We start from the raw sequence: 21,773 nt of genomic DNA, 5'->3' as shown, positions 1-21,773 counted from the left end.
GAAATATTGATTTGAGTTAAATTATTTATAATACTGATTTATATCCATATATGTAATCCTGATTTTTATCCATGAGCCGCAAGAGAGCGCCAGCTGCCTTTGTATGAGAGTGAGTCTGAGTCCTGATAGGAGGTACATGAAAGTAGCGCCATAATTAGGAAACATATTTGACCGCTGAAAGCCTGGGTTGACTGTTTCAAGAAGCATCCCAAAGCCTATTCGTATTGTTTTAACTAAAATGAAAATAATAATAATAACAATAATAATAATTATTGAATTTGACAAGATTTAAGTAATTAAATATTGTTAAATATATTTAAATACAAAACTTAAAAATAAATGTATATGTGAAATGAACCCAGGAACCAAAACAAATATTATCGAATACATCATATAAATCATAAAAATACAAATAATTACGGTGGCCAATAGAGTTCAACTTGTTGCAAATAGAAAAATAAAATAAAAACCCTGCAAATTAAGAAAACAACTTTTACAACACATGCGCTGCAAATGCTCACAACACAACCAAATAAAGAAATGCACTTCAAATAAAATTCTTTATTTGTGTTGTGAGCATTTGCAGCACTTGTTGTCAAACTGATGAAGATGTTTTCTTGATTTGCTGGTGCTTTTTATATTTGCATGCATTTTCTAAAGTACTTACAACATTCAAAATAAATAAAATTTGTGTATTTTTCAACATTGATAGGTTTTTATTTATATCATATAGTATGCATGGTGTTACACAGAGTTCTGTTAGATCATTGATAGTCATTTGGTTATATGTACACATACATTTGGTCTTAATGTATTAATATTGTTATGATTTAAGACTAAATAGGCTGTTTGTGTGATGATTTTTTCTTTGAGTTACATGGAACTAAAGTGCATAAATGTGAATAAGTTTAATATTACCAACATTGCCCCTTAAAATGAAATGTGTAATATCAAATAAATTAATTATTTGGAAATCCAAAAATATTATAACATGTAAATATTGTAAACCTTACAGAAATAGTAAATACATTTTTAGTCCATTAAACAGTACTGAAAATAAATTACATTAAATCACAATTTAAGATCCTGTCTGTCCAGCATTACAGGCGCAAGAACATAAATAATGTATTATAAAAGCTCTAAGATAGAATAATCATTATGGAAAGTTAAATGTAAACTTTAAAGTACCACCATCACAATTTGGATTAGAAGTTCAAGTAATTAGTCATTAGTGTTAGAAACTTTTCCTGATGTGTCTCAAGTTCTCTAGAAAAGGCTGTTTCGAGTAGTGTATTGTACATTGTACGACCGTCTTCTGGACCACCGTCTTCTTATTGCTGTACAGCAGCCACAGAGCAAACACTGAGGACAGACAGAGACTGACATTATTAACCTTCATGACATTCATAGGTTTCTGGTAAATTATTATTATCAAATACATATCATATTCCTGTTATCACTAATCACTTCAATTATAATATGCATATTTGTTATTAAATCTTTACGCAACTTACACAAAGGATAATCCAGCAAGGTACGAGGATGATGGCAATAGCACAGGGTACAATGATGGCCACAACCCATGCAGCACTAGTACTGTTAGTTGTGACTGTAGTGCTCAGTACTGTGGAGTAAAAGGTGGTTCTTGTTGCAGCAGGTGTAGTTGTGGTAATAGACTCTGTAGATGACAAGGTGTAAAACATTTAAGGTTAAAAAAAAAAAAAAAATTAAAAAAAAAACTCTAATTATAAAACTAATAATAGTAACATTTCTGTGCAGAAGAACATACCATTATTAACCACAATAAGTGCATAGAGAAAGGAACTGGGTTTCTGGATGTCGCTTTCTGAGAAAACATAGTGTACATCAGCCTGAATAGTAGTGGAATTACCCCTGTGGAGAAATTAAAATGTACAGTGATGCAAATGAACCCTTCAAAAAGATCTCAATGTGCTACTTCCTTTACTTCTGGTCTAACCACATTTAAACTAGATGTCTAAAAATCAATGGACATTTCTGTTCTAATAAAAGTTTAATTCTTACGTGAAATTGGCATCTTTGAACACAAATGGAGTGGCAGTGGGCTCAGTTAGGATCGCATTCAGCTAAAAAGGTTAGCAATCAAAACAAATTAATTGTTATATCAATAGCTGAAGTTGATACAATTTGAGCTTAATAGTTAAGCTTAATCAAAAACAAAGCTTAATAAAAATATGGGCATTTTAAATATAAATCATATCAGACTCACCAATTTATTTATAGAGTCCTGGATTAATTTATATGTGGTATCCCTGAGTTCAAGTTTCTCAGACATGGTAACATTGTTGATTTCAAATCCAAAATTTAGGGCATATGACGTATCAGAAATTTCTTTAAAAAAAAAAAACATGAATTAATAATAGTACATATTAGCTGACACTGTATGCATAGATCTTTTGTAATGAAATATAGAAATTTGTTTACTGGTGACTGAACAGAGAAGAGAAAACTCACTTGTATAAGTGACATTCACAAAGCTCACAGGGGTACGCAAGCTTTGTGACCTTAGTTCTCGTTTAGTTCTCAGACGTGTGGCCAGCAGATTGGTAACCAACTGTAATATTTTAGCTTCACTTGGTACAGGGCCCCGTGTGATAAATATGAGCCGAATGTAAATAATCACCCTCCCAATCCTGAAAAAAAAAGGTAAATAAGAATAAGGGTGAGTGAGATAATGAATAAAATGGCTACCTTTTACACAACACAATTTATTCGTAAATTTTATACTTACACATTTGGTGTCTCTACAGGTTTCTGAGTTGTTTTATTCACTGTTGGGACTGGAGTTGTTAGGCCTGTAGTGTAAAAAATAGTTTAGGAGATATTTAAGGAGAAGAATAATGCATAAAAATAATATAGTATATTTAATAGTATATTTAAAACATGAAATAGCAGTTAATAGTGTTAAAGTGTTATATATTGAATTAATTCATTAATTCTATAATATGGAAAGAACACATACTATTATTAACTTTGAGAAGTTCTTGGAGAAAGCCACTGGGTGACTTGATGTCTTGTTGCCGGAAAATATAATCCATATTAGCAATGACCTCCATGGAATTTTTCCTGGGGGAATTTAAAACAGATTTTCTAAACTCACTTGAAACCACATTATTGCGCTGATTAAAGTATAAAACAAAAAGTCATTACATACGTGAAATTGGTTTTGTTGAACTCAACAGAAGTGTCAGAGTCACTTAGGATCTGGTTCAGCTAAAGAATTTATCAATAAACACAGATTAATAATTGTATGATAATATTTTAAGGTTAATGTATTTTTACATCTCTTTCTAAAACAGTAAAAAACCCACCTTTCTTTTTATGAAGTTTTGAATGAATGTGTAGTTGCCATCCCTGAGTTCAAGTCTCTCTGTCATGGATGGACTGTTGATCTCAAATCCAAATTTGAGGGCATATGAATTATCAGAAATTTCTTAATAAGAACACAGTACATAACACTAATTAGTTGACAATACACATAAGTGGTGAAATTTCATATTTATCCTCCTGCTCAAAGTGCGAGAGAGAGATATCAACTAGCCAGCAATAATTAAATAGGGAGATATAAGGAGAAGTAAACTTTATCTTTATTTATGTAGCAGAGTGAGGTATAGCCCCGGTATGATTGGCTGGTGTCATCCAACTAGGTGAACCAATCAGTGTTCGCACTTCATTATGATTGGTTAGTTGTGTAAGTTTTATGAGCCTATTAGTGCCTGTGTGGAAGTGTTTGGCTGCTTGGGATGCATCATCCTTGGTATTGCCCCTTTGTGACATGTGGTGCTTTGAATGAGTGCTAGCAGTTGGGTTATCCTCCTGTCTGTCATGCATGCTGGCTGTTGGCCAGTTTTCAGGTTAGTCCTTGTTTTAAAGGTGCCTTTTGCCTGTTCAATGGAGAGGCTTATTATCTTGTTTGTTCTCAGTCATGGGCCTGCAAGTAGCTGTAATCCTGCGTGGTGAGCGACCATGTGTATTGCAGCATTGCACCATTTCCTTGGTATGTATGTAGTTTATTGTTTGATTTTTAACAAGTTTTATGAGTAACTTTTTCTGTTCAATGTCCGGCAGGTTTGATTGTATGTCCAGGGGTTTCCAGTGATCTTAATTAAAGCCTAACGACCGTCGAGTAATTGACTGCACTGCTGCTCCGTTTCGTCTTTGTGGTGTTATAGTTTTAACAGTTTTGTCTGGAACTCACCTGGGGTGTATTCCAGAAAGCATGGTTAACTTACCGTCAGATAAACCCTGAACTTTCGGTTGATTAACCCCAAACCTTGCTTACTCGAGGTATGTGGTTCCAAAAACACGTCCGGGAGTAAGTTCAGGAGTTGAGGAGTAGCCTCAAACATACCCAGGTATGTCACATAACCTGCTTTCTGGAATACACCCCAGGGTCCTTTCTGTTATTTTGTTTGTTTTATTTCTGTTTGAAGCACTGGCACTGGATTGTGCTGGTCTGCGTGTGAGTTAGCTGGGAGGCTAAATTTCTGTAATCTGGCTGCTCTTTGCTATTTTATTTCCCCCTTCCGTGCCAGTGGCTGTGTTTGTTTGTGCTTTGGTGTTTTTGTGTAAACTATTATTGAATTTGACTTGATTTGTGTGCATCTTTTTGTATTGTTTTGTGTGTGGATTTAGGTCTTCACAGTGGGAGGGGTTGGCCATGGTACCCTGTACTGGTGTGTCCACATGGAGTGCTGTGCTTAACATTTTGCCTTTTTCACAAGAGTGTGTCATGGATATTGAGTGTGGGGTAGAAATTTGAGGGTCTCTGTTGGCAACCTCCCTCTTTACTAGATTATCTCCATTTAATCATTTTGTATGTTACTGGTATTGTGACGTGATTTGAGACCTTGTGTGATGTATTGTATTGACTAACTGTTTCTATTAATTGTTTGAATAAAGTGATTCTTGTTTATAATTATGCTCACCCTGTCTCTGGCAACGAACTTGTGTGCCCTTTATATGGGGCTTTTTGGTCCTGGTGTAGTCCAGGTGGCATAGTCGATTATAAGATTTTTCTTATTATTGGTAACTTCTACCTGACCACTCATTGCCACATTTACAAAAAGCATCATGCTCTAAACTTTAATATCAATTAAACCCACGTTAACAAATCTCTGCTATTAGCAACTTAGTTTAGTTTTAAAAGTTATATTCACAGCAAGCAAATCTAAACAGAAGAGAACAACTCACTCTCATAGGTGACATTCACATAGCTCACAGGATCACTCCGGGTTTGTGCTGTGTCTTGTTTAGTTCTAAGACGTGGGGCCAGAAGTAAGTTGACCAAATCTTGAACACGACTCTCACTTGGTAGAGGGCCCCGTGTGATAAAAATTAGCCGAATGTAAAAAAACACCCTCCCAATCCTGAAAAATAAAATTTAAATAAAAATGATCTACAGTACAGACAGGTAATATAAACAATATAAAGAATCGGCAACAATTTTTCTTACAAAGTTGTAGTTTCTTTAGTGGTTTTAGATGTGTCAGGTGTTGCAAGGGTTGTTGTTAAGCCTGTAAAACAAAATTGATTACTGGATGAGAAACATATGGTAAATTATACAGTGACAATGGCATGAACAGTCATGACATGTTTTATTATATAATTAGAATTGACATACTGCTCTGTAAACTAAGCTCCTTTAAGAAAATGGTGGGTTGATCTTTGTTGTTGAAGATATATTCCATACTGCCATTAATGTGGTTTTCTGTGCACCTAGAAGGAAGTGTTTTTAAATTTTTGAAAAAGCTAAAAGAAGCGAAAATATGACTATATATTTAAAAGGATGGAATGCATAATAAATTGATTCTGAAATGGAAGTCAGTTTGCATATTAGGTGCAGTTGGAGGATGTTTTAAAATAGCTTCAGTCAATATGGGCAAAACAGGTTAAGTACAAAACGGTTTAAGTCTTTTCATATACAAAAATGCTACAGTGAATTAACAATATGAATATACATGATTAAAAAATGAAGTCATCTTACGTGAATTTGGAGGACTTGGCTTTAAAAACCTGACTGCCAGGTTCATTCAGAAGTGTGTTCAACTGCAGAGTAATATCAAGACATATTTATCATAAATGTGAGAGATCTGCATTCAAACCAAACTTTATATATATATATATATATATATATATGTGTGTGTGTGTGTGTGTGTGTGTGTGTGTGTGTGTGTGTATACACATACACATACATAACAATAACTATGTATTTTAACTACAAATGCTTACCACATTATTGATAACATTCTGTAGGTGCTGATAGGTGTTTTTCTTTAGTTTAGGGTCCTCTGGTATACTAATGTTAATCAGGTTAAATGTAAAGATGATTGCATAGGAGGTCTCTGAGATATCTGTTTGAAGGGAAATATATGGATTGTGTCTTGGCTTCACATTCACATTATAGTCGGCACATTCATATTTCAAAAACTTTTCAGCTCAGAACAATGAAACTTACTCTTATAGGTGACATTCAGCACCTGCACTGATTTGTTGAGCTGTGAATCTCTGGATTTCAGAAGAGTGTTGATAACATTGAGGACCTGAGTTTCACTGGGGACTGGAGATGAGGAGTCGAACAGCAGTTTGCTTGTGACCAGTGCTGAACCAGTTATGTTCATTAAAGGTAAACTTGTTTTGCCAAGGACTGTTGTAGAAATTGGGATGTGCATTGTAGGATTATTTTCCGTTTGAGAATTAGTCAAAGTTGTTGTTGTAAATGTTGTTGTTGTATTTAAATTAGATGTAGCTTGTGATGTTTTTGCAGTTGTTGAAACTTCAGTGATTTCAGGCATAGCTGTGATTGTTTGATTAGTTTTAGCAATTGGTGTTGTCATTGACTCTTCCAAAAATGTTGAGGAGGACATTCTGATTGTAATTGCTTCACTACTAGTTGTTGTGATTTTAGAAATAGTTGTGGTTGTTGAATCAGTAATATCTGTTCTTCCTGTAGTTGAGAATGATGCAGAGGTTTTTGTGCTTGTGGGAATCAATGTTGCATCAATAGTAGTTGTAGTTGGAAGTGTAGTTGTGGTATCAGTCACAATAATTTTTGTTGGATGATTTATAGTAGCTGGTGCTGTAATCAAGAGCATTGGTGTGGTTATTGCATTTGTAGGAGCTAAAGTTGTATTTAACGCACCAGAGGTAGTAATTTTCATCTCAGACATTGTGCTTGTTGGATGAATTTTTATGGATGATGTTGTTATTGACTCCTCCACCAATGTTGGAGGGTTTGTGGTGCTTGAGGGGGTCAAAGTTGTAGTTTTTACACCAATACTTGTATTGGTTTCAGGCATAGTTGTAGTTTGTGGATGAGTTGTGGTGTTTGGTGTGATAGTTGAAAATGTTGGTGGGGCTACTGTGGTTTTGAGTCCCAAGATTATAGTTGTCTCACCTATAGCTGCTGTTGGAAGTGTACTTGTGCCAGCCAAAGTTCTTGTTGTTGCACCAGTAGTTGTCACTGGAAGTACTGTTGTTGTTTCAGACATAGTTGTGGCTGTTGATTCGGTTGTCGATAAGGGTGCTGAAGATGAGAATGATGGAGGGGTGCTTGTGCTGGCGATATTTGTTGTACCAATAGTTTTGGTTTCAGGCACAGTTGTTGCTGCATCAGTTGTCAACATTGGTGCTGCAACTGAAGATGTTGCAGGGGTGCTTATGTTAACCAAAGTTATTGTTGTTGGAAGAACTGCTGTTTTAGGCTCAGTTGTGGTTGCTGCATCAGATGGTAGCACTGGTTTTAGAAGTGATGCTGTTGGAGGGGTGCTTGTTGTAGCCACAGTTGTTGTTGCACCAATAAGTGTTGTTGGTAGGACTGTTGTTGTTTCAGGCATAGTTGTGGTTGATGCATCAGTTGGCAATGTTAGTGCTACAGATGAGGATTCTGAAGGTGTACTTGTCTTAACCAAAGTTGTTGCTTTTGCAACAATAGTTGTTGCAGGAAGTACTGTTGTGGTGTCAGGCATAGTTGTGGTTGCTGCATCAGTTGTTGTTGACATTGGTGACATGGATAAAGATGTTGGAGGAGAGGTTGTGCTGACCAAAGATGTTGCATTAATACCTTTTTCTGTGTCAGGCAGACTTGTGGTTGCTGCATCAGTTGTTGACATTGATTCTATTGTTGTGGATGTTGGATTGGTGGTTGTGGAATCCAAAGTTGTTGTTGTTTCAGGACTTGTTGTAGTGTCAGGCATACTTTTTGTTGCTGCTTCAGTTATTGCCACAGTTGAGGATGTTTGAGGGTTGGATGTGGTAGCCAAAATTGTTGTTGCATCAATAGTTGTTGTGGCCTCAGCCATACTTAAGGTTGTTGCATCAGTATTCAACATTGGGGCCACAGTTGAGGATGCTGAAGGCATGTTTGTAGAAGCCAAAGTTGTTGTTGTTGTTGCAGCAATATTTATTGTGATGTCAGGCATAGTTCTGGTTGCTGCATTAGGTGTCGATGTTGATGCAGTAGTTGAGGATGTAGTAGGGGTGTTTGTGGAAGCCAAATTTGTTGTTAAGTAAGTAGATGTTGTGGTGTCAGACATAGTTACGGTCGCTGCATCGGTTAACGTTAGAAGGGTGGTTCTGGAAGCCAAAATTGTTGCTGCATCAGTAGATTTTGTGGTGTCAAATGGAGTTGTCATTGCTGCATCAGTTGTTGGTTCTGCAGTTGAGGATGTTGGAAGGCTGGTTATGGAAGTCAAATGTGATGTTGCATAAATAGTTCTTGTGGTGTCAGGCATAATTGTGGTTACTACATCAGTTGTTGACCTTGGAGGGGTGGTTGTGGAAGACAAAGTTGTTGTTACATCAGTAGATGTGGTGTCAGACCGAGTTGTGGTTGATGCATCAGTTGTTGACATTGGTGTTACAGTCGAAGACGTTGGAGGGGTGGTTGTGGAAGCCAAAGTTGTTGTTGCATCAGTAGTTGTTGTGGTGCCAAGCATACTTGTGGTTGCTGTATCAAATGTTGTTGACGTTGATGCCACAGTTGAGGATGTTAAAGGGGTGGTTGTTGAAGCCAAAGTGGTTGTTACATCAGTAGTTTTTGTGGTGTCAGGCATAGTTGTTGCTGCATCAGTTGTTGATGCTGGTGCTACAGTTAAGGATGTTTGAGGAGTGACTGTAGCAACCAAAGTTGTTGTTGCATCAGTATTTGGAGTGAAGTCAGGCATACTTGTGGTTGCTGCATTAGTTGTTGACACTAGTGCTACAGTTGAGGATGATGGAGTTGTAGTTGTGGCAGCCAATGTTGTTGTATCATCAGTAGCTGTTGTAGTGTCAGGAATACTTTTGGTTGCTGCTTCCATTGTTGTTATTGGTGCCAGAACTGAGGATGTTGGCGTGGTGGTTGTGGAAGCCAAAGATGTTGTTGAATCAATAGTTGTTGTGTTGTGAGGCAGACTTGTGGTTGTTTCATAAATTGTCAAGGTTGGTACATCAGTTGACGATGTTGGAGGGGTAGTTGTGGAAGCCAAATTTGCTGTTGAATCAACAGTTGTTGTGAAGTCAGGCATAGTTGTGGTTGCTGTATTAGTTTTTGATGTTGGTGCTATAATTGAGGATGTTGGAGGTGTGATTGTGGGAGCAACAGTTTTTGTTGCATCACTAGTTGTTGTGGCATCAGGCATACTTGTAGTTGATGCACTAATTGTTGCTGATGTTGTGTTAGCCAAAGATGTTTTTACATCAAAGCCTGTGGTGGTGTCAGACATAACTTTGGTTGCTGCATCAGTTGTTGACATTGGTGCAGTAGATGAGAATGTTGGAGGGCTGTTTGTGGAAGCCAAAGTTGTTGTGTGAATAGAAACTGAGGTGAGAGGCATAATTGTGGTTGCTGAATCAGTTGTTGACATTAGAGGGGTGATTGTGGAAGCCAAAGTTGTTGTTGCATCAGTACTTTTTGTGTTGTCAGACAGAGGTGTGGTTGCTGTATCAGTTGCTGTTATAGGTGCAATACTTGAGTATGTTGGAGGGATTATGGAAGCCAAAGATTTTGTTGCATCAATAGTCATTGTGTTGCCTGGCATAGCTGTAGTTGTTGTATCAGTTGTTGAAGTTGGTGCTGCAGTTGAGGATGTTGGAGAGGTGGTTGAGGAAGCCAAATTTGTTGTTGCATCAGTAGTTTTTGTAGAGTCAGGCATATTTGTGGTTGCTGCATCATCTGTTGATGCTGTTGCTACATTTGGTAAGGTTAGAGAGGTGGTTGTGGAAGCCAATGTTGGTGTATCAGTAGTTTTTGTGGTGTCAAGCAGATTTGTAGTTGATGGATCAGTTGTTGTTGATGTTGGTAACACTGTTGAGATTGTTGGAGGAGTGGCTGTGAAAGCCATAAGTGTTGTTGCATCTATAGTTGTTGTGATGGCAGATATAGTTGTTGTTATTGCATCAGATGTTGTTGATGTTGTTGACATTGGTGCCATAGCTGAAGGTGTTGAAAGGGTGGTTGTGGTAGCCAAAGTTGCTATTGAATCAATAGCTGTTGAAGTGCCAGGCATTGTTGCAGTTGTTGCATCAGTTGTTGTTAAAGTAGTTGAGAATGTTGGAGAGGTGGTTGTGGTAACTAAAGAGGTTGTCACATCAATAGTTTTTGTGGAGTCAGACATAGTTGTGTTTGCTGCATTAGTTGTTGATATTAATGCAATAGCTGATGATGCTAGAGTGGTTGTTGTACTAGCCAAACTTCTTGTTACATCAATAGTTGTTGTAGTATCAGAAATAGTTGTAACTGCTGCATGACTTGTTGACATTGGTGCCACAGTTGAGGATGTTGGAAAAGTGGTAGTGGAAGCTAAATTTGTTGTTGCATCAGTAGTTGCTGTGGTCTCAGGCATACTTGTGGTTGACGCATCATTTCTTGTTAATGCTGATTCCACAATTGAGGATGTTGAAAAGGAGGTTGTGGTAGTTGTTGTGGTGTCTGGCATAGTTGTGGTGGCTGCATAAGATGGTGATTCTGGTGATATAGTTGAGGATGATGGAGGGGTGGTTGTGGTAGTCAAAGTTGTTGTTGCATCAGTAGTTGTTGTGGTGTCAGGCACAACTGTGGTTGCTGTATCAGTCGTTGATGCTGGTGATATAGTTGTGGATGATGGAGGGGTGGTTGTTGAAGTCACAGTTGTTCTTGCATCATTTGTTTTTGTGGTGTCAGACACAGTTGTGTTTGATACATCAGTTGTTAACGATAGAGGGGTGGTTGTTAAATCCAAAGCTGTTGTTGCATCAGTAGATTTTGTGGCTTCAGGCATGATTGTTTTTGGTCCATCAGTTGTTGATGTTGGTGCAGTAGCTGAAGATGTAGGAGGGGTGGCTGTGGTAGTCAAAGTTGTTGTTGCATCACTAGTTGTGCTGCCAGACAGAGTTGTGGTTCCTGCATCAGTTGTTGACACTGATGCTATGGTTGAGGATGTTGAAAGGGTGGTTGCGATAGCTAATGTAGTTGTTGCATCAATACTTGTTGTGGTATAAGGTATAGTTGTGGTTGCTGCATCAGTTGTTGAGACTGGTGCTACAGTTGAGGATGATGTAGGAGTGATTGTGGAAGCCAAAGTTGATGTTGCATCAATACTTGTTGTGGTGTCAGGTATAGTTGTGGTTGATGCATCAGTTGTTGATTCTGGTGCTATTGTTGAGGATGTTTGAGGGATGGTTGTGGAAGCCAAAGTTCTTGTTTCATCAGAAGTTGTGGTGTCGGAAAGAGTTGTGATTGTTGCACCAGTTGTTGATGTTAGAGGGGTGCCTGTGGAATCCAAAGTTGTTGTTGCATTAGTATTTTTGGTGCTGTCAGACATAGGCGTTTTTGGTTCATTAGTAGTCGATGTTGGTACTGTAGCTGAAGATGTTGTACGGGAGGTTGAGGATGTCAAAGTTGTTGTTGCATCAATAGTTGTGCTGTCAGAAAGAGTAGTGGTTGATGCATCAGTTGTTGAGACTGGTGCTTCAGTTGAGGATGTTGTAGAAGTGATTGTGGAAGCCAAAGTTGTTGTTGCATCAATACTTGTTGTGGTGTCAGGTATAGTTGTAGTTCCTACATCAGTTGTTGATGCTGGTGCTATAGTTGAGGATGTTTGAGGTGTGGGTGTGGCAGCCAAAGCTGCAGTTGCATCAGTAGTTTTTGTGGTGTCAGGCACAGTTTTGGTTGATGCATCAGTTGTTGATTCTGGTGCTATTGTTGAGGATGTTTGAGGGATGGTCGTGGAAGCCAAAGTTCTTGTTGCATCACTAGTTTTTGTGGTGTCAGACATAGTTATCGTTGGTCCATTAGTTGTTGATGCTGGTGCAGTACTTGAGGATGTTGAAGCAGTGGTTGTGAAAGCCAAATATGTTGTTGCGTCAGTAGTTTTTGTGGTGTCAGGCACAGTTGTGATTGATGCATCAGTTGTTGAAGCTGGTGCTATTGTTGAAGATGTTTGAGGGGTGGTTGTGGATGGCAAAGTTGTTGTTGCATCAGTAGTTGTTGTGGTGTCAGACATTTTTGTGGTTGCTGCATCAGTTGTTGACACTGATGCTATAGTTGAGGATGTTGAAAGGCTGGTTGTGATAACTAATGCTGTTGTTGCATTAATACTTGTGGTGACAGGCAAAGTTGTGGTTGCTGCAGGTGTTGTTGACACTGGTGCTACAGTTGAGGATGCTGTAGGAGTGATAGTGGAAGCCGAATTTGTTGTTGCATCAAGAGTTGTTGCTGTCCCAGAGAGAGTTGTTGTTGCTTCATCAGTGGATGTTGACATTGGTGCCACAATTGAAGATTTTGAAAGGGTGGTTGTGGTGGCTAATGTTGTTGTTGCATAAACACTTGATGTGGTGTCACGCATAGCTGTAGTTGCTGTATCAGATTTTGTCGATGTTGGTGCTATAGTTGAAGATGATGGTTGAGTGGTTGTGGAAGCCAAAGTTGTTGTTGCATCCGTAGTTGTTTTGGTGACAGGCAGAGTTGTGATTGGTGCCTCAGATGTTGTTGACGTTGGTGCTACAGTCAAAGATGTTGGAGGGTTGGTTGTGGAAGCCAAAGTTGTTGTTGCATGAATAGTTGTTGTGGTTTCAGGCACAGTTGTGGTTGCTGAATCAGTTGTTGATGCAGGTGCTATAGTTGAGGATGTTGGAGCAGTGGTTGTGACAGCCAAAGTTGTTGATCCATCAGTAGTTTTTGTGGTGTCAGGCATAGTTGTTGTTGGTCCATTAGTTGTTGATGTTCGTGCAGTACTTGAGGATGTTTGAGGGGTGGTTGTGGAAGTCAAAGTCATTGTTGCATCAATTGTTGTTGTAGTTTCAGACAGAGTTGTGGTTGATGCATAATTTGTTGATGTTAGATGGGACGTTGTGGAATCCAAAGTTGGAGTTGCATCACTAGTTTCTATGGTGTCAGGCATAGTTGATGTTGGTCCATTAGTTGTTGATGTTGGTAATGTAGGTGAAGATGTTGGACGGGTGGTTGTGGAAGTCAAAGTCATTGTTGCATCAATTGTTGTTGTAGTTTCAGACAGAGTTGTGGTTGCTGCTGGTGCTATAGTTGAGGATGTTGGAGGGGTGGTTGTGGAAGACAAAGTTGTACTTGCATCAGTATTTGTTGTGGTGTCAGGCACAGTTGTGGTCGAAGCATCAGTTGTTGATTCTCGTGCTATTGTTGAGGATGTTTGAGGGGTGGAAGTCAAAACTGTTTTTGCATCAATTGTTGTTGTAGTTTCAGACAGAGTTGTGGTTGCTGCTGGTGCTATTGTTGAGGATGTTTGAGGGGTGGTTGTGGAAGTCAAAACTGTTTTTGCATCAGTAGTTGTTGTGGTGTCAGACAGAGTTGTGATTGTTGCACCAGTCGTTGATTTTAGAGGGGTGGCTGTGGAATCCAAAGTTGTTGTTGCATCAGTATTTTTTGTGGTGTCATGTATATTTGTTGTTGGTTCATTAGTAGTCGATGTTGGTACTGTAGTTGAGGATGTGGTTGACGCACCAGTTGTTGATTCTGGTGCTATTGTTGAGGATTTTGGAGGGGTGGTTGTGGAAATCAAAGGTGTTGTTGCATCAGTTGTTGTGTCAGGCACAGTTGTGGTTGCTGAATCTGTTGTTGATGCTGGTGCTATTGTTGAGGTTGTTGGAGGGGTGGTTGTGGAAATCAAAGGTGTTGTTGCATCAATTGTTGTTGTTGTGTCATGCATGGATGTGGTTGAAGCATCAGTTGTTGATGCTGGTGCTATAGTTGAGGATGTTGGAGCAGTGGATGTAAAAGCCAAAGCTGTAGTTGCATCAGTATTTTTTATGGTGTCAGGCATATTTGTTGTTGGTTCATTAGTCATCGATGTTGGTACTGTAACTGAGGATGTTGGAGGGATGGTTGTGGACGTCAAAGTTATTGTTGCATCAGTAGTTGTTGTGCTGTCAGACAGACTTGTGGTTGACGCATCAGTTGTTGACATTGATGCTATAGTTGAGGATGTTGAAAGGCTGGTTGTGATAACTAATGCTGTTGTTGCATCAATACTTGTGGTGTCAGGCAAAGTTGTGGTTGCTGCAGTGGTTGTTGACACTGGTGCTACAGTTGAGGATGCTGTAGGAGTGATAGTGGAAGCCGAATTTGTTGTTGCATCAAGAGTTGTTGCTGTCCCAGAGAGAGTTGTTGTTGCTTCATCAGTTGATGTTGACATTGGTGCCACAGTTGAAGATTTTGAAAGGGTGGTTGTGGTGGCAAATGTTGTTGTTGCATCAACACTTGATGTGGTGTCACGCATAGCTGCAGTTACTGTATCAGATTTTGTCGATGTTTGTGCTACAGTTGAAGATGATAGTTGGGTGGTTGTGGAAGCCAAAGTTGTTGTTGCATCCGTAGTTGTTGTGGTGACAGGCAGAGTTGTGGTTGGTGCCTCAGATGTTGTTGACGTTGGTGCTACAGTCAAAGATGTTGGAGGGTTGGTTGTGGAAGCCAAAGTTGTTGTTGCATCAGTAGTTGTTGTTGCATCAGTAGTTGTTGTGGTTTCAGGCACAGTTGTGCTTGATGCATCTGTTGTTGATGCTGGTGCTATTCTTGAGGATGTTTGAGGGGTGGTTGTGGAAGCCAAAGTTGTTGTTGCATCAGTAGTTGTTGTGGTTGCAGACAGAGTTGTAGTTGATGCATCAGTTGTTGATGTTAGATGGGAGTTTGTGGAATCCAAAGTTGGAGTTGCATCACTAGTTTCTATGGTGTCAGGAATAGTTGATGTTGGTCCAATAGTTGTTGATGTTGGTAATGTAGCTGAAGATGTTGGATGGGCGGTTGTGGAAGTCAAAGTCATTGTTGCATCAATTGTTGTAGTTTTAGACATAGTTGTCGTTGCTAGTGGTGCTATAGTTGAGGATGTTGGAGGGGTGGTTGTGGAAGCCAAAGTTATTGTTGCATCAATAGTTGTTGTCGTGTCAGACAGAGTTGTGGTTGATGCATCAGTTGTTGATGTCAGAGGGGAGGTTATGGAGTCCAAAGTTGGTGTTGCATCACTAGTTTCTATGGTGTCAGGCATAGTTGTTGTTGGTCCATTAGTTGTTGATGTTGGTAATGTAGCTGAAGATGTTGTAGGGGTGGTTGTGGAAGTCAAAGTTGTTGTTGCATCAATTGTTGTTTTTGTGTCAGACAGATTTGTGGTTGCTGAATCAGTTGTTGATGCTGGTGCTATAGATGAGGATGTTGGAGCAGTGGTTGTGAAAGCCAAATCTGTTGATGCTTCGGTATTTTTTGTGGTGTCAGGCATATTTGTTATTGGTTCATTAGTTACCGATGTTGGTACTGTAGCTGAGGATGTTTGAGGGGTGGTTGTGGAAGTCAAAGTTGTTGTTGTATCAATAGTTGTTGTTGTGTCAGGCATATTTGTGGTTGCTGCATCTGATGTTGTTGAAACTGGTGTTATAGTTGAGGATGTGGGAGGGATGGTTGTGGATGCCAAAGTTGTTGCTGCATCAGACGTTGTTGTGCTGTCAGACAGAGTTGTGGTTGAAGCATCAGTTGTTGATTCTGGTGCTATAGTTGAGGATGTTGGAGCAGTGGTTGTTAAAGCCAAAGTTGTCGTTGCATCAGTATTTTCTGTGGTGTCATGAATATTTGTTGTTGGTTCATTAGTCGTCGATGTTGGTACTGTAGTTGAGAATGTTTTAGGGGTGTTTGTGGAAGTCAAACTTGTTGTTGTATCAATAGTTGTTGTGTCAGGCATATTTGTGGTCACTGGATCTGATGTGGTTGACAGTTGTGCTATAGTTGAGGATGTTGGAGGGGTGGTTATGATAGCTAATGCCATTGTTGCATCAATACTTGTTGTGGTCTCAGGTATACTTCTGGTTGCTGTATCTGTTGTTGAGACTGGAGCTGCAGTTGAGGATGTTAGAGGGGTGGCTGTGGAAGTCAAAGGTGTTGTTGTTGCATCAGTATTTTTTGTGGTTTCAGGCATAGTTGTTGGTTCATTAGCTGTCGATGTTGGTACTGTAGTTGAGGATGTTGGAGGGGTGGTTGTGGAAGTCAAAGGTGTTGTTGTTGCATCAGTAGTTGTGCTGTCAGACAGAGCTGTGGTTGATGCATCAGTTGTTGACACTGATGCTATAATTGAAGATGTTGAAAGGGTGGTTGTGACAGCTAATTCTTTTGTTGCATCAATACTTGTGGTGTTAGGCAAAATTGTGGTTGCTGCATCAGTTGTTGACACTGGTGCTACAGTTGAGGATGTTGGAGGGGTGGTTGTGGATGCCAAAGTTGTTGTTGCATCAGTAGTTGTTGTGGTGTCAGACAGAGTTGTAGTTGATGCATCAGTTGTTGATTCTGGTTCTGTTGTCGAGGATGTTTGAGGGGTGGTTGTGGAAGCCAAAGCTGTTGTTGCATCAGTATTTTTTGTGGTCTCAGGAATATTTGTTGTTGGTTCATTAGTCGTCGATGTTGGAACTGTAGTTGAGGATGTTGAAAGGCTGGTTGTGATAACTAATGCTGTTGTTGCATCAATACTTGTGGTGTCAGGCAAAGTTGTGGTTGCTGCATCGGTTGTTGACACTGGTTCTACAGTTGAGGATGCTGTAGGAGTGATAGTGGAAGCCGAATTTGTTGTTGCATCAAGAGTTGTTGCTGTCCCAGAGAGAGTTGTTGTTGCTGCATCGGTTGTTGACACTGGTGCTACAGTTGAGGATACTGTAGGACTGATAGTGGAAGCCGAATTTGTTGTTGCATCAAGAGTTGTTGCTGTCCCAGAGAGAGTTGTTGTTGCTTCATCAGTTGATGTTGACATTGGTGCCACAGCTGAAGATTTTGAAAAGGTGGTTGTGGTGGCTAATGTTGTTGTTTCATCAACACTTGATGTGGTGTCTCGCATAGCTGTAGTTGCTGCATGAGATGTTGTCGATGTTGGTGCTACAGTTGAAGATGATGGATGGGTGGTTGTGGAAGCCAAAGTTGTTGTTGCATGCGTAGTTGTTGTGGTGTCAGACAGAGTTGTGGTTGTTGCAACAGTCGTTGATTTTAGAGGGGTGGCTGTGGAATCCAAAGCTGTTGTTGCATCAGTATTTTTATTGGTGTCAGGAATATTTGTTGTTGGTTCATTAGTCTGCGATGTTGATACTGTAGTTGAGGATGTTTGAGGGGTGGTTGTGGAAGCCAAAGTTGTTGTTGCATGCGTAGTTGTTGTGGTAACAGGCAGAGTTGTGGTTGGTGCCTCAGATGTCGTTAAAGTTGGTGCTACAGTCAAAGATGTTGGAGGGTCGGTTGTGGAAGCCAAAGTTGTTTTTGCATGAACAGTTGTTGTGGTTTCAGGCACAGTTGTGGTTGCTGAATTAGTTGTTGATGCAAGTGCTATAGTTGAGGATGTTGGAGCAGTGGTTGTGAAAGCCAAAATTGTTGATCCATCAGTAGTTTTTGTGGTCTCAGGCATAGTTGTTGTTGGTCCATTAGTTGTTGATGTTCGTGCAGTACTTGAGGATGATGGAGCAGTGGTTGTGAAAGCCAAAGTTGTTGTTGCATCAGTAGCTGTTGTGGTGTCAGGCACAGTTGTGCTTGACGCATCAGTTGTAGATGCTGGTGCTATTGTTGAGGATGTTTTAGGGGTGGATGTGGAAGTTAAAGTTGTTATTGTATCAATAGTTGTTGTTGTGTAAGGCATATTTGTGGTTGCTGGATCTGATGTTGTTGACAGTGGTGCTATAGTTGAGGATTTTGGAGGGGTGGTTGTGGATGTCAAAGTTGTTGTTGCATCAGTATTTTTTGTGGTGTCAGGCATAGTTTTTGTTGGTTCATTAGTTGTCGATGTTGGTACTATAGTTTGGGATGTTGGAGGGGTGGTTGTGGAAGTCAAAGGTATTGTTGTTGCATCAGTAGTTGTGCTGTCAGACAGAGCTGTGGTTGATGCATCAGTTGTTGACACTGGTGCTACAGTTGAGGATGCTGTAGGAGTGATAGTGGAAGCCAAATTTGTTGTTGCATCAAGAGTGGTTGCTGCATCTAATGTTGTTGATGCTGGTGCTATAGTTGAGGATGTTGGAGGGGTAGCTGTGGATGCCAAAGGTGTTGTTGCATCAGAAGTCGTTGTGCTGTCAGACAAAGTTGTGGTTGATGCATCAGTTGTTGATTCTGTTGCTATAGTCGAGGATGTTTGAGGGTTGGTTGTGGCAGCCAAAACTGTTGTTACATCAGTAGTTGTTGTGGTTGTTGCACCAGTCGTTGATTTTAGAGGAGTGGTTGTGGAAGCCAAAGTTATTGTTGCACCAGTAGTTGTTGTTCTTGCAGACAGAGTTGTGGTTGATGCATCAGTTGGTGATGTTAGATGGGAGTATGTGGAATCCAAAGTTGGAGTTGCATCACTAGTTTCTATGGTGTCAGGAATAGTTGATGTTGGTCCATTAGTTGTTGATGTTGGTAATGTAGCTGAAGATGTTGGATGGGCGGTTGTGGAAGTCGAAGTCATTGTTGCGTCAATTGTTGTTGTAGTTTCAGACAGAGTTGTCATTGCTAGTGGTGCTATAGTTGAGGATGTTGGAGTGGTGGTTGTGGAAGACAAAGTCGTTGATGCATCAACTGTTGTTTTTGTGTAAGGCACAGTTGTGGTTGCTGAATCAGTTGTTGATTCTGGTGCTATTGTTGAGAATGTTGGAGGGGTGGTTTTGTATGTCAAAGTTTTTGTTGCATCAGTAGTTGTTGTGGTGTCAGGCAAAGTTGTGGTTGCTTCATCAGTTGTTGACACTGGTGCTACCGTTGAGGATGCTGTAGGAGTGATAGTGGAAGCCAAATTTGTTGTTGCATCAAGACTTGTTGCTGTCCCAAAGAGAGTTGTTGTTGCTTCATCAGTTGATGTTGACATTGGTGCCACAGTTGAAGATTTTGAAAGGGTGGTTGTGGTGGCTAATGTTGCTGTTGCATCAACACTTGATGTGGTGTCTCGCATAGCTGTGGTTGCTGCATCAGATGTTGTCGATGTTGGTGTTATAGTTGAAGATGATGGTTGGGTGGTTGTGGAAGTCAACGTTGTTGTTGCATGAATAGTTGTTCTGGTGTCAGTCACAATTGTGGTTGCTGAATCAGTTGTTGATTCCCGTGCTATTGTTGAGGATGTTTCAGGGGTGGTTGTGGAAGCCAAAGCTGTTGTTGCATCAGTATTTTTTGTGGTGTCAGGCATATTTGTTGTTGGTTCATTAGTCATCGATATAGCTACTGAAGCTGAGGATGTTTGAGGGGTGGTTGTGGAAGTCAAAGTTGTTGTTGTATCGGTAGTTGTTGTGTCAGGTATATTTGTGGTTGCTGCATCTGATGTTGTTGAAACTGGTGCTACAGTTGAGGATGTTGTAGGGGAGGTTGTGGATGCCAAAGGTGTTGTTGCATCAGAAGTTGTAGTGCTGTCAGACAGAGTTGTGGTTGATGCATCAGTTGTTGATTCTGGTGCTATTGTCGAGGATGTTTGAGGGGTGGTTGTGGAAGCCAAAACTGTTTTTGCATCAGAAGTTGTTGTGGTGTCAGACAAAATTGTGGCTGTTGCACCAGTCGTTGATTTTAGAGGTGTGGCTGTGGAATCCAAAGCTGTTGTTGCATCAGTATTTTTTGTGGTGTCAGGAATATTTGTTGTTGGTTCATTAGTCGTCGATGATGGTACTGTAGTTGAGGATGTTTGAGGGGTGGTTGTGGAAGTCAAAGTTGTTGTTGTGTCAGGTATATTTGTGGTTGCTGCATCTGATGTTGTTGATGCTAGTGCTATAGTTGAAGATGTTGGAGGGGTGGTTGTGGATCCCAAAGCTGTTGTTGCGTCAGTAGTTGTTGTGGTGTCAGACATTTTTGTGGTTGCTGCATCAGTTGTTGACACTGATGCTATAGTTGAGGATGTTGGAGCAGTAGTTGTGAAAGCCAAAGTTGTTGATCCATCAGTAGTTTTTGTGGTCTCAGGCATAGTTGTTGTTGGTCCATTAGTTGTTGATGTTCGTGCAGTACTTGAGGATGATGGAGCAGTGGTTGTGAAAGCCAAAGTTGTTGATCCATCAGTAGTTGTTGTGGTGTCAGGCACATTTGTGCTTGATGCATCAGTTGTTGTTGCTGGTGCTATTGTTGAGGATGTTTGAGGGGTGGTTGTGGAAGCCAAAGTTGTTGTTGCATCAGTAATTGTTGTGGTCGCAGACAGAGTTGTGGTTGATGTATCAGTTGTTGATGTTAGATGGGAATTTGTGGAATCCAAAGTTGGAATTGCATCACTAGTTTCTATGGTGTCAGGGATAGTTGATGTTGGTCCATTAGTTGTTGATGTTGGTAATGTAGCTGAAGATGTTGGATGGGCGGTTGTGGAAGTTGAAGTCATTGTTGCATCAATTGTTGTTGTAGTTTCAGACAGTGTTGTTGTTGCTAGTGGTGCTATAGTTGAGGATGTTTTAGGGGTGGATGTGGAAGTCAAAGTTTTTATTGTATCAATAGTTGTTGTTCTGTCAGGCATATTTGTGGTTGCTTGATCTGATGTTGTTGACAGTGGTGATATAGTTGAGGATGTTGGAGGGGTGGTTGTGGATATCAAAGTTGTTGTTGCATCAGTAGTTGTGGTGTCAGACATTTTTGTGGTTGCTGCATCAGTTGTTGACACTGATGCTATAGTTGAGGATGTTGAAAGGCTGGTTGTGGTAACTAATGCTGTTGTTGCATCAATACTTGTGGTGTCAGGCAAAGTTGTGGTTGCTGAATCGGTTGTTGACACTGGTGCTACAGTTGAGGATGCTGTAGGACTGATAGTGGAAGCCAAAGTTGTTGTTGCATCCGTAGTTGTTATCGTGACAGGAAGAGTTGTGGTTGGTGCCTCAGATGTTGTTGACGTTTGTGCTACAGTCAAAGATGTTGGAGGGTTGGTTGTGGATGCCAAAGTTCTTGTTGCGTCAGTAGTTGTTGTGGTGTCAGACATTTTTGTGGTTGCTGCATCAGTTGTTGACAATAATGCTATAGTTGAGGATGTTGAAACGCTGGTTGTGATAACTAATGCTGTTGTTGCATCAATACTTGTGGTGTCAGGCAAACTTGTGGTTGCTGCATCGGTTGTTGACACTGGTGCTACAGTTGAGGATGCTGTAGGACTGATAGTGGAAGTCAAAGTTGTTGTTACATCCGTAGTTGTTGTTGTTGTGATAGGCAGAGTTGTGGTTGGTGCCTCAGATGTTGTTGACGTTGGTGCTACAGTCAAAGATGTTGGAGGGTTGGTTGTGGATGCCAAAGTTGTTGTTGCATCACTAGTTGTTGTGGTGTCAGACATTTTTGTGATTGCTGCATCAGTTGTTGACACTGATGCTATAGTTGAGGATGT

The 21,773-nt window shown here is 40.2% G+C and overlaps 1 protein-coding gene and 1 long non-coding RNA gene across 2 annotated transcripts; one reads left to right on the top strand and one right to left on the bottom strand.

Moving 5' to 3' along the window:
• Window positions 1–739: 739 nt before the first annotated feature.
• On the bottom strand, window positions 740–21,355 carry LOC131543696 (serine-rich adhesin for platelets-like). The gene is made up of 16 exons (XM_058781368.1): window positions 6,497–21,355; window positions 6,271–6,392; window positions 6,026–6,087; window positions 5,663–5,757; window positions 5,495–5,555; window positions 5,233–5,408; window positions 3,351–3,472; window positions 3,194–3,252; window positions 3,002–3,105; window positions 2,771–2,834; window positions 2,494–2,672; window positions 2,249–2,370; window positions 2,044–2,105; window positions 1,790–1,893; window positions 1,515–1,678; window positions 740–1,362 (listed from the first exon to the last, which is right to left on the bottom strand). Exons 1-16 carry the CDS (start codon window positions 21,033–21,035, stop codon window positions 1,267–1,269), a joined length of 16,131 nt encoding a protein of 5,376 aa, XP_058637351.1. The 5' UTR covers window positions 21,036–21,355; the 3' UTR covers window positions 740–1,266.
• LOC131538157 (uncharacterized) lies at window positions 3,766–4,851 on the top strand. Its single transcript, XR_009270492.1, has 3 exons — window positions 3,766–3,893; window positions 3,963–4,036; window positions 4,675–4,851. It is a non-coding gene; the product is annotated as an uncharacterized LOC131538157 (long non-coding RNA).
• Window positions 21,356–21,773: the final 418 nt, after the last annotated feature.

The sequence above is a fragment of the Onychostoma macrolepis genome, chromosome 01, assembly GCF_012432095.1.
Source record: "Onychostoma macrolepis isolate SWU-2019 chromosome 01, ASM1243209v1, whole genome shotgun sequence".
NCBI classification, from domain to species: Eukaryota; Metazoa; Chordata; class Actinopteri; order Cypriniformes; family Cyprinidae; genus Onychostoma; species Onychostoma macrolepis.
This window is presented reverse-complemented; position numbering and strand designations above follow the sequence as displayed.